Genomic DNA, 13,268 nt, shown 5'->3' with positions numbered 1-13,268 from the left:
GGTAACTTCCTGATCTCTCTGTACCTCAGTTTTCCCATATGTAAAGTGGATATAATGATAGCAATGGCCTCATAGTTTTGTCATTTGGTTTAAATTAACACCTAGAAACCACTTAGTATGCTAGCACATTATTTATTTATATATTTATTTTGAATTGAGGTGATACTGGTTTACAATGTTGTCTGTGATTTACAGGTATAGGATCTCCCCCTTCAGGTGTTGTTACCACACCACACCCACCACCAAAGCACTCATAGTCCTCCACCATAGTCCACTGTGCTCCCTCCCCATTTGGTTCTCACTTCTTCCCCTCCCTCTCTCTTAGCCTCAGTTCTGCAGTCAGCTTTCTAGAGTTTGTACTGGGTTACTTCTTCAGTAAGCCATGATCACAGACAGTGATAACTCTGCCAGAGCTTGTGGGGGTTTTAGGCAGTTGCCTAGTGTGAATATTATATGCTGTGACTGAGGTGAATATGGCACCTCGTGGTTCCTCAAGTTTGGTTGAGTCACAGTCAGCTGGAATGCCTGTAAGAATGTAGATTCCTAGACACTACTTCCAGAAATTCTGACTGGGATGAGTTTCAGGAAACTGCATACTTAAGGAGCCCACAGATGTTTCCTATCCTGACAAGACAGTCTGTGCACCACACTTTGAAATCACCATTTTAGATATTTTCTTAGGATTACCCCATCTCTTTCTTCATTTCACCAGCTACTGCGGTGGATGCTAGAGGCTGGGGATCGTGCTAGTACTCTACCAACAATTCTAATCAGTTATTGAAAGTCCACCGTGTTCCTAACAGTATCTAAGTGTTTTCTTTGTATTTCCTTATTGAATCTTCATAACCACTCTGTGATGCAGGTGATGTTAGTACCATTGTATGGGTGAGGAAATGGACCCTCAGTGAAGTTAGGTAACTTTACTGAGGTCACACAGCTAGTAGGCAGTAAGGTGGGATTTGACCTATAACTGTCTGATGTCAGAGTTTGTCTCTCTTTCCACTACGCTACATGGCCCCTTATAAGACAGAATGTCCTCAAGAACCTCACCACCGTCTCAGAGCTCTATATGATAGAAGTAGAAGGTTTGGATAGGGGAGTGCAGTTGAAGTCACATCATGGCTTACCTGCAGAGGTATTAGGAATATCATTCTGACAGTCATCTGGAGGGAATGGAATAGAGAGGAGAGGCACGAGCCTGGTGGTAAAGTGGGAACCTAGTCCTGAATTTGTCCCATAGATATTTCGTTTGGTCAGGGTGGTGTATTTAGAAGTTTCCCATTTGAAATATTAAGCAGAGCACAATATAGCCCAATTCATCTCAGGCCCTGAGATGTAGTTTCACACACTGACCTGGTTTGCCAGACCCCTGAAAAACATTTGAGCTTGCTACCCCACTTAGCAGAATGAAGACTAGTCAGAATACTATGACACAAATGCCCAGTATCTGTGAAAACACATTTGGACTCACTAATATATTTAAGACATGCCAACCAAAGGATTAATGAGGTATATATCTTCAAGCAAGTAAATTTCTCAACAGTAAGAGTCCAGTGTTAACAGGTGGGTCGGGAACTGCACTTCATGCACTGCTGGAGGGCCTGTAAAATGATGTATACTCTTTCTGGAAGGCAACTTGATAAAATGTAACAAGAATCTTTAACCCTATAATTATACTTTTAGAAAATTATTTTAAGGAAATAATCCAACAATAGAACAAGAATGACCAATAAAGCATTTGTTTCTACATGAAAATTAGAAACTAATGAAACAACAATCAAGATGTTAGTTTTTAGAAAGTTGGGTTTTCAAATCATTTTATGTCAAGGCAAAATACTCATGATAGAAAAGTAAAAAAAAAAAAAAAAGATAAATGTGTAGTATATTGCAATCCTGATTTTCTAAAAATGCATTAAAACATACATAGCACAGCAAGGGAAAGGAAATGTGTCAAAATGATCATCTCTGAGCAAAGGGATTATGGATAATTGATGCTCTCTCTACCGTGCTGAAAAATTTCCAGATTGCCTTTAACAAGCATGTATTACTTCTATAATAAAAAGAAACCCCTTACAAGTCATTAAGGGAAAAGAGAATCCTGTAGACATGTAGGTCTGAGAGATAATAGGGACTTGAACTTAGGTGTTTGCACAGATTGATGCAAGAGACATTATTAAGGGAAACTCATTAGGACTTGCTGTCTTTGTGGGCAGTGAAAGGTGGGAAGGAGTCAAAAATAAGCTCAAGATTTCAAGCCTGGGTGATAGCGTGAATGATGGTGACATTGACAGCGAAATCAGATCAATTATCTTTCTCACAGATGGGGAAATTGCTTTTTTCCAATTTGCTGTCTAGAGGATAATAGGTTGTCCCGATGAGTCAGATAATTCTATAATTTAGTCAGGTGGATACACTGACAAGATGGACCACTAAAAGCATTAAATGTTTTTGTTTGTGGTGGTTGCAGACCATTAAATAAAATCAGTCTCCAAAACTGAAAATATAATAAAATGCCAGACAGGGGAAAGGGTAACAGAACAAATTTTCATGTTTGTTTTTTTAACCAAATGAAGAATCTACTTTCTGTATGTGGCAACCATCCTTACAAATCGAAGTGCATATGCAGCAACAAGACTAACCTTTTACTTCTAGAATCATTAATTTATCGAATAAACCTGGCCCCAGAGGTCAACTAATGAGACAGATGCGTTCATGTTTATTTATGTTTAATTATACATTTTCAGAACTCTAGATTCTAGTGCTACCTCCTCACTGGGGAGATGAGGAGACTGGGGACCAAAGAGAAATTTCTCGAGGACAATCACATAGAGAAGTAATTGTGGAGCCTGAACCACAACACATTGTAGCACAAAGTTACTGATTCCTAATCCAAGGAAATAATCCATGCCGTTTTAAAAGCTTGTTTCTGCCACACTGCCCCATCAATAGTAGTTCTTTAGAAAAACATATTTAGGTGTGGACACTAATAAATTAATCTTCTGTATAGTTTTCCTTAAGGTTTCTAGTGTTTTGACACTGTTTTGTTCATCGCTGTAGTAACATTTTGTAGTAACATTTTGCTGTTTGCCTTTTCTTTGTGACTAATTGGGCTGCTGGCCATGGTGGTGGTGATGCTGGCAGGGGAGCAGTGCGGAGGGAACTGCTTCTCCTCTGCATCTGCATTTCTTTTTCATCCGTAAAAAAATAAAAAAATAAAAAATAATTTATTCATCCCTTGATTCTTGGAAACCAATTACATTTTCTGTACTGTGCCAATTTTGCATTCCTGGTTGGAAAGCAGTTTTTTAGCTTGGAGTTGACGTCCAAAACCTGTTGATTTTTTTCCCCAAATTATGTAATTTTAAATTTTTTTATTTATTTTTAATTTTTTTCTTTTTAAACAATATTTGCTTCTCCCCACCCCCTCAGATTGAGTCCCCATAGAATTTCCTTCCCCAAGGCACCCATGCACCATCACCACAGTCCTCTGTGCTCCTCCCTCCTCCCTCTCATCCCTCTCCCTCCTCCTCCCCTGGTATCTCTGGTTTATAATTGTCTTTGCTTGGTTGTCTTTTGTACTGTTAATATTTTCTTTACACTGATGCCTTATTTGGTTCCCTTATATTCCTGCTATAAGTGAAACCATCCAATATTTTTCTTTTTCCTCCTGGCTTATTTCACTAAGCAGGGAAATGCCAATCAAAAGCGCACTGAGACACCACCTTACACCAGTGAGAATGGCACATATCAAAAAAACAAGCAAACAGCAAATGTTGGCGAGGATGTGGTGAAAAAGGAACTCTCCTACTTTGCTGGTGGGAGTGCAAACTGGTCCAACCACTGTGGAAAGCTGTCTGGAGGTTCCTCAGTCTACTAAAAATAGAGCTACCATGTGACCTGGCAATTCCACTCCTAGGGATCTACTCAAAGGACACAAAAACATTGATTCAAAAGAATACCTGTACCCCTATGTTTATTGCAGCACTATTTACAATAGGTAAAACCTGGAAACAACCCAAATGCCCAAAAATAGATGACTGGATCAAGAACATGTGGTATATATACACAATGGAATACTATTCAGGCATCACAAAAGATAAACTCATGCCATTCGCAGCAACATGGGTGGAGCTAGAAGAAATTATGTAATATTTTTAACTTCAGTTTGTATTTTTTTCAGAAGTTTAGTTTCTTTTTTATAAAGATTTATTTATTTATTTATTTATTTATTTATACAAGAGCCGGGGTACAGGCCAGATGCGCAGGAGGGTGAGAGGATTCACCACAGACAGAGTGGAGAACAGAATAGGCAGAATGACCGAAGTACACTGCTGAGGGGAGCAGAGGGTAAGACAGGAGAGGTCTGCCACACCATGTGGGATTCTTGCTGGGCTGGCCAGGATCCAAACCCCACTGCAGAGGTTGCAGACAGCTTCCCAGTGTGGTGCTCAACTGCCTGTGCCACCAGGGAGGCCCTCAGTTTGTATTTTTTTTACTTTATTTTAAATTTCCAGTTTGTATTTTTAAAAAGTAAGAATGCTGTCCTACATAGCCAAAATAGCACGACTTTTAAGACTACTAATTTTTTAAATTAATATATTTTTTTTACATTGTTGTTTTTGTACAGTATTTGATTTCTCCCCTCAGGTATAGTCCCATAGTTCTCTAAAACTATTAATTTCTTATATTAATTTCTTATCATCAAATACCCAGTTCATATTTGGATCTTTCCAGCTGTCCTAATTGTCAGGAGACAGATATTATTTATCCTGTTCTCCCATCTCTTAGTGAGGCTAAGATTGAGCACTGTATTTAAGGTGATAACATGTCCCCTCCTGCCATCTACACTTATTTCCTCCCTTACCACCTGAAGATAATCTGTATGGCATTTCATTGGCATCCTGTCAACTCTAACTATTGCTTTTTATGCCAGTTGGTATTCTCCCTTGAATCAATAATTTCCTCAGGGGTTGTGAAAAGATGATTTTTTTCCTCATCTATCATTTAATGTATGCTTTTCTAGAAAGCGCTTCTTTCAGTTATCAATTTGTTCTGCAATTCAGTTTCTGCTAGAAAGCCCGGATACATGCTTAATTATTCCTCTTGAATTATTAAATTTTAACATGAGGAGTTGAATGAATAGCCACTCCAAAGAATACCAAATGAGTCCTCCATACCACATTCAACCTGTTCTTTTTAAGCTGCAATGATTTTTAAGGCTTGGGGATCTACAATTCATCTTGTACAACTACAAGAAGTCAGGGCGTGTAATTAGTTGACTTATATACAAAATGTCAGTGTTATGTGTGGTGTTTAGGTGCGTGAGACCCAGTTCACTTCTATGGAAAATGCGCTATGAGAAATAACCAAATCTTGAAAATACTCTTAAATTGAAATTTGATGTTCCATTATACTATGAAATTTGTTTTTATTTCTTTAGCATGCAGAAACCTATATAACATACTGTTTTTCAGGATTAGATGAAAAAACAACCAAACGCCAGTTGTGTTAGCCTCTAAGCATTGATTTTTTTTCATCTGTGATGTTTTTTCATCCTTAGACATTATTCTATTGCTGATTACCTTGTTTTAAAAAATTGGCAGTGTGAGAATTGAATTAGGCTGGTCATTTTGTGGATTTATCTTTTTCTACAAGTCATTTTAAAATTTGACTGATGTATAATTCACAAAATTGAGTAATAGGTCAGAGCCTTTGCATTTCTTCCTTTTCCCTTATATGGACATATTTATAGAGCTCAGGAAAAGGTCACGATACTGATGAAGGGTGAAAATGAGAGTAATCCAAGTTTCAGGAATGGGAAAAAAGGCAATTGAAAGATTAATGTATTCTCAGAAGCCTCTCTGTGGCGGCATCCACCTCATTAAAACACAGCCTAAGCATGGGGTCTGATGGCCAGAACCCAATGAAAATGTAATGTGTAGGGTGCATTTTAAAAATTAAAATCTTTTTTCTTTCAAAGGTAATGTGTATCTTTGTAGCAAAATGAAATATATAGATAATGCAAAGAAAATCACTCTTCATCCCATCATCCAACATAACCATTGTTATGTTACATGAACAACATAGAGAGTTGGAAATACTTTTATTGGTAAATGGAATAATAGCAGCAACAGCAATAATAATGATAGTTCATACTTACTGAACTTCTGCTATGTGTTAGTCAGTTTTCTAAGCACATCCCTCATTCGTTTGTCCCCATCCTGCAAAAGGTATTAACTTCATGATACAGATGAAGAAAATGAGGCACCAGTTACACTGCCTGGTACATAGCAGAACTTAGGATCCAAACGTAACTAACAAGAGCTCAGATCCCAACCCAGGCATCAGATTCTCCTGTCCACATTTTAAACCTACAGAATTCTCAAATTTATTTGAATTTAACAGATGACAACAATACAAATAGAGGAGCTAAAGGAATTTCTGAAATTTTGACAAATTATAACTATAATTTAATTTTTAATTTAATCACATCATTATTTAAATGTAATAGTTTTATTATATATACTCTAGTTATATTTATTATGTAAATATAGTAAATAGTTATATTTATTATATAAATAATAATTATATTTAAATTCTAGTTTTTATTTGAAAAATTATAAAATATTTTTTAATGATTATTGAAAAGAACAATGATCTCCCTAGTTCCTCCCCATTTTTAAAACTGTCCAGTGCCTACATTGTCAGTATGCTCAATTTCCTCCCTGCTGGTCCTCATTTAGTCTTTATGTTGATGTCTTGGCCAGTTATTTGTGTTGTTTGGAGCTCTGAAAGTTTTCTCAGGAAGGAATCTTGGGACCAGCATTGCTTGACTTATATACACATTGATGGAGTTACATTAATAATTGAAAAAATCATTTTAGTGAGACATAAAATCCATGCCTCACATTGTTGCCTTGGATATCTTAAATATGTCATTTTCTTGTGGCATAAAATGTTGTCCGAGTCTTCTGACAATATGATTTTCTTTCTGTATTAAAACACTTGGGGCAGCTCTTCTGCCCACCTGTGCCTATGCAGGCATTTCTTTTCACGAACCTTCTCCCTTTGTCAAGCAGCAGCAGCAACTCTCCCAAGACTGCCCATCTCTGACTATACAGGCATCTCTTTTTTTTTTTCTTTCTCCTTGTCCTAATGAACCTATCCTTTTGAAATGTAAAATCAAAACCAAAAACACTTCGGCTCTCTTTTCCCTGGCTGTCAAAAGCTTTTTCTACAGACTACAGGCCAAATCTTGCTTTCTCTACTTGTTTGTGTACAGCCTGTAGCTAAAAATGGTTTTGTACTTTTAAGTAGTTGAAAAAAAATGTAAAGAAAAGTGCTATGTCTTGGCACATGAAAATTATAAGGAATTTCAATTTCAGTGTCCATACATAAAGTTGTGTTGGAACACATCCATGCCTATTTATATATTATCTGTGGGTTGTTTTATGTTATAACAGCAGAGCTTAGTTATTGAGACAGAGACAATGTAGTCTTTAAAGTTGAAAATGTTTATTATTTGACCATTTATAGAAAAAATTTGCCAACTCTGGTCCTGTAATATACTTCTGAATGGCAGCAGTGTTTGATTATGTGGATATAGCATAATGTACTTAATCAAGTCCTTATTATTGGGCACTTAGATGAACTCTGAGTTTCATTATTATGGGCATGATTTCACTATCAATATCAGAATATATGCTTAATTATTTTATTGGGATAAATTGTTACAAGTAAGATTGCTGGATAAAAGGAGATTTTATACATTTTTAAAGTCTTTGATTGCTATAGACAAATTGGCATCCACAAAGGATATACAGGTTAAAGATCTACTAATAGGATGCAGGTTAAATAAGTTATGGTATGTCCATGCAATGAACTATTTTGCAGAGATTAAAGAAAAATGCTCTATTTTACTGGTATTAAAAATGTATATGTAGGGCCTCCCCGGTGGCGCAGCGGTTGAGCGCTGGGTTGCGAAGCTGCCCGCAGCCTCTGCAGTGCCAGTTTGATCCCCGGCCACTGGTGAGGGTCCCACATAGTGCACAGACCTCTCCTGCCGCCTGCTGCTCCCCTCAGCAGTGTACTTTGGTCCTTCTGCCTACTCTGCTCCCTGCTCTGGCTCTGGTGAATTCTCTCACCCTCCCGCGCTTCTGACTGTACCCAGTGCTTATATAAATAAATAAATAAATCTTTAAAAAATAATAATAAAAATAAAAATGCATATGCTGTTAAACATCCTGGTTTCTCACATAGAACCTGATAACTTAGCATAAGTTGCATATTTTAAGCAGTGTTTCCCAGCTCATCCCTCCACACATCTCTACGACCAGATGCTCCTGACTTTCCTAGTCCCTCTCCTGTTGCACAACCTGAGGCAGATGATTAGCCACTGTTCTTGTTTCTGTTTTTCTTCTTCTAGCGTCCCTTCCTATGCTTGTGGAACCATAAAACATCAGAGGAGTTAAGGAGTTTAGAAATAATCTAGTGCAGAGTTTGCCATACTTTTTCTGTAAAGGGCTAGATAGTAAATACTTTTGACTTAGCAAGCTACTGGGCCTCCATCAAAGCAACTCAGCTCTGCTGTTGTAGCATTGAAAACAGCAGTAAACAATATACAAACAAATGGGTGTGGCTGCATGACAATAAAACTTTATTTACAAAATCAGGTGGCTTGCTGGATTTGGACTTTAGACCACCATTTGCTGACCCCTGGTTTAGCCTAACCATTTTATTTTACAGATCAGGAGACTGAGCTCAGATTTCACTCTTTCCCTTGATTTATAAGTAAACTAAGCTCATTTAATTGCGTTCAAGATGTACTTACCTTATGTATAATTCCCGGTTTTAGCAAATGATATTACAAGAAGCTGTTAATATAGGGTCTTTCAAAACTCTGAACTGCATTAAGAGTTTTAGATTCTTTTATCGGTTGCCATTCTACCTGGATGCTAGTTGACTTTTTGATTCTGCATCTCTGGAGCAATGGTGACATCTTAGTGGTAAGGAAATAGAGGTAGAAACTGTTGAAGTTAGAGAAGCATGCCAACCTTTTATTCTTCTTTGAAAGTCTTTGATTCCAATTTTGGAGGTGTCCCAATGTGTTTATCTCTTGAGAGAGCCATTAAACATCATATAACAATTTCATGCTTTCCCCTCTTTAATGTTAATTTCTGATTGTTTTGTTGCACTAAATGTTAAAATAGATGAAGATTCTTAGGTTAGAAAAAGGAAAAAAAAAAAAACAAAGACCAAAAAAACATAAAACGTAACAGGAAAACATACGCCATACACTCATGGTTCCTTTCCCCCCAACCTAAAAATAAACATTGACTGTGCGTACTCAGAGAAACACTGACAGTGTTTGTGTTTTTTCCTCCCTTCCAGCACTGGAAGAAGTATGACATCTATGAGAAGCAAACCAAAGAAGAGACTGACTCAGTAGTGCTGATAGAAAACTTGAAGAGAGCCTCTCAGTGATTGAGGATAATTTATTTTAACCTTCAATGTGACCTTGTGAAGATTCGTACCATTCTCCATTTGTTATCTGGCAACTGGTTAAATGGAAACTGAAACTACTGGACCATTTAAAAACAGGCAGCTCTTAAGAGCCAAGGGTCTTTGAGTACAAGGAACTAAACATAATGGGCCCTTTGGAGAAGAGAGCTGTGTTATAGTCTCTTTAAATTATAAAAGCAGGCATGCCTTGCCTAGGCTCAAACTAGAGCACAAAGCAAAAAGTGATGATGGCAGTAGAGTTACTCTCATCAAGACTTCTGACAGTTTCCCGAGGGTCTATGCCTGCTTTGTATTCTTTGTGTCAGAATATGTGACAATTTTCTTTGTGGAGGAATTCATTTTGGGCACAAATGCTTAACATGAACCTTGAGTCACAGAGAACATCTAGCAAACTGTTATCTGTTGTTTGGGGTCCCATTGAGCGAAGTCTGTGGCTGTTAAAACTCTTAGCAGTCTGGAGTCATCATTGCTCTCAGCAACATTTCCCCGTGCTTTGAAAGGAACAGGCATCTGTGTCCGATGGTGATGACAACAGAAAAAACAGAGGCAGCTTCTGCCTCGTCTGGGCCTTCCAAGGCCAGTGCAGGCTTTTCTCAACAGAATGGCTCTTCGGGTATTAGAGCTGGAAGCACGCAGTCTCTAATCTCTTTCTTCAGCCTCTGCTCCTCAAACTGAGTATTTACTATGTGTCTAGATTGTGCTAGGCCCGCAGGTGTGAGGTGGGGATTCTTTCAAAAGGGTTGAAATCTAGGTGGGCCTCCGAAGTTCTTACCATTTTCTTTATCTTCCCATGGATCATTTTTCAGACCTTTCAACTCCCCAGTACTCACACCTTTCTCCCTGCCCTTTGCCCTTCACCTTTGACAGTGTATTGTGACTTTTCACCTTTCATTAGATAATAAAATAAATAGAAATCTGCTTAGAACACCTCGGAGAGCAGGGGGTAATTTGCATCTCAGGAAAAGTGTGAATAGACTGAGAAACAATGACTAATTCTTGCATACTTTATAACTTCTGTGTGCATCTGCATTTGTTTGAAAAGGTTCAGCTTTTATAGATTTTTCTAAGCATTTTCCAAACAGAAAGAAGGTATTATCTTCACTTAGAATTTTTTTTTGTTTGCTTTAGGAGACAAAAGAATATTTATATTCTTTTCCATTCTTTAGAGCATGAACCCTAGAGTTCTTTTTAGTCTGTAACATGCTCTTACATATATTAAAGTTCTCAGGCATCATTCCTAAATAATTCTCATTATGTAAAATAAGTTTCAAAATAGGGATCGAGGTTAAACTAAATGTTTTTCCGAAATCAGTTCTGTCAATGAGTTGATGTTTAACTTTCCACAAATATCTGCCCGGATTTTCTGGTTGGTCTCAATCAGGTCATCCGCATCTCAGTTGGGACATCTGAAGGCTCTTGTTTGAAGGTTCTTTCCACCATCCATGGCTCTGCTCCTTGCTCCCCTCAGGTTTGGCAATGCATAGTGACACCAGGCTATGTAGGTCTCCAGCATCACGTCCCTGTTCAGGGTCTTCCTAGCATCACCTGTGTCCTGCCACTCTTCCCAGGTGAAGTTCACAACCATATCCTGAAATGTCAGTACTCCCAGAGACTTATTCATTGTTGCTCCTAGAAACACATAGAGGACTCTGGAAGCTGAGCTGGGAAAGATATCAAATGGCACAGAGTCACAAAAGATCTAGTGTGGCTCACTCCTAGGTCCTCGATACCACTGTCCAAAACTCCCTGCATGTCAGCCCCCTCAGCCTAGCTCAGGTCTCCTGAAAGGTGGGCCAGACTGCCAGCATCACTCAGTCTTTCACAGCTTCCAGTGGAGGTGGTATCACCCATTGTTGTTCACTCTGGACAGAAGCATCAAAAATTGTTTGGCCGTGCAAAGCTAGGATTGTGTACTTCCTGTGGCTCTTCTGCTTTGCTCTGAAGAGCTGGCCAGCAGGCTCAGATCACAGGTCATCCACAGGTAGCATTCTCATTCAGATGCGTGTGCTGCCCCTTTATGCTTCATCAGAGCTACATTCAGGGACACAGTTCACACTGAACCAGGAGCAGCTGAGGAGACCTCTTCCTTCAGTCCACAAATGGTTCTTAGTAGGTTTCATGTTTGTCTTGAAAGCCAGCATTCAAGGCTCCAGTGTTGGCATTTTTTATTCCCTGCATATGTTAAGATTACATTTTTATCAAACGCCACAACATATCCATGTTCTCTACTACTGCTTCCTCCAAATTTAAGGAAATATGAGAATGAGAAGTCTCTCCCAGCATTTCTTTAGACACACACACACACACACAGAGACTCAGATTCCTTGTAGGAACTTGACAACATTATATCACAAGTACTCCAAACATTCACCCTTTCGCATTAATGAGATGAAGCTACTTGCAATTCTTGCTCTCAGGAATGGAGAGCAGAGGTCCCCGCTCTCCACAGGTTGGGGCAAAAATGGCGACTTGCGTGCACCATGGCAGGGGAGCACTGTGCCCTGGTTTTTCTGAGGAAATATGGGGTGTAGCAATGGTAGATGTAAAGGTGTTTCTTCTTTGTGCTTTAATTTTTGAGGCTGCACTGAGACTAGGACACAGGCATAGTGGATTTTCCACTTTGTTCTACTGTTTGCTAGAAAGAACATTTGGTTTCCCTATGTGGGAATAAGATTACTTCCTAACCAGGTCTTTTATAATGCAGGGAAACAAAACAACTAAATGCCTCACCCAAAACCATTTTTACTGTTAACCTATTTAGAGTGCAACGAGGGGGTAGTTTGGTATTCCACTTCCCAAAGAATCGTTGATGCTGACAGTCATGCAGCCAAGGGATGGGGAAATTGTATTTTGTTTTCATCTTCCTCTCTTAGCAGTAAAATAGTTGAGATAAAAGGGGGCAGTGAATTATGAGGGTGTTTGTGGCTGTTTTATAATTGCTGAGAAGTGATCCACAGGTCTGGGGAACTCATCAATACTTTTTAATACACCTGTGGGTCTCCTGTTCACCTGTAGGAAACGAGTACATTTATTTACTATTTTATATCTAACCTACATGGATTCCCCTACCCCCCCCATACCTAAGTAAACCCACTCTAAGGATGGTCATTCTTAGTCTGTCTTCATATAAGTTTTTTCCTCTGGGCACTGAAGGGATCCATGAAACATGTTAATAACATTTTTGGTAATAAAGTCTTCAACTAAGGATCATATTGTTTAATTTCTTATAAAAAAGCTTGAATAAAATAAATATTGTCTTTTTGTATGTCACCAAGTGTTTTCCTTTGGTCTTATTTTGGGAAAAATGTTGTGAGGAGAGGGTGCAGGAAGAAAAATGGAGTTAAAAGAATAGATATTGTGGAAATTTTTCAAAATAGCTATTTTATCTAGTTTCTTACTCGCTTCCCTTCTTTTCTCAGTATAGCTATGTTTTCTGGTAAGGTCATGAACTTGCTTTGAATATTAGCACAAACTTTGTAAGTAGTAACTAAAGGGACCTATGTATTTGATAAATTAGTTATAATAATGGAAATGGAGAAACTGGTCCTTTCTAATATTAAGGTTAAGACAGAACACAATACACTTAAGGAGATTGTCCTGGGATACATGTTGGGGGAACTCTAGTTACAAATTAATCATATCACCAGATTAGATCTGTGACTAAGAAAATCAGCCTCTAGCTCTCCCCTTAAGAGATGGTGTTGTTATGGTTTTATATTTTCTATAACCACAGGAAAATTTGAAAA

At 38.2% G+C, this 13,268-nt stretch overlaps 1 protein-coding gene across 1 annotated transcript in view; it reads left to right on the top strand.

Moving 5' to 3' along the window:
- IL13RA1 (interleukin 13 receptor subunit alpha 1) overlaps positions 1–12,589 on the top strand; it is a 50,632-nt gene extending 38,043 nt beyond the window's left edge. The window contains exon 11 of the mRNA XM_037511602.2: positions 9,391–12,589. Within this exon, the coding sequence (XP_037367499.1) occupies positions 9,391–9,483 (93 nt within the window). The 3' untranslated portion in view covers positions 9,484–12,589. The remainder of the gene's footprint in view (positions 1–9,390) is intronic.
- Positions 12,590–13,268: the final 679 nt, after the last annotated feature.

This window comes from Talpa occidentalis, unplaced genomic scaffold, assembly GCF_014898055.3.
Source record: "Talpa occidentalis isolate TD23 unplaced genomic scaffold, MPIMG_talOcc4v2.1 talOcc4.15, whole genome shotgun sequence".
In the NCBI taxonomy this organism is placed as follows: domain Eukaryota; kingdom Metazoa; phylum Chordata; class Mammalia; order Eulipotyphla; family Talpidae; genus Talpa; species Talpa occidentalis.
Note: the sequence above shows the minus strand (reverse complement) of the source record. Positions and strands in the feature narration are given on the sequence as shown.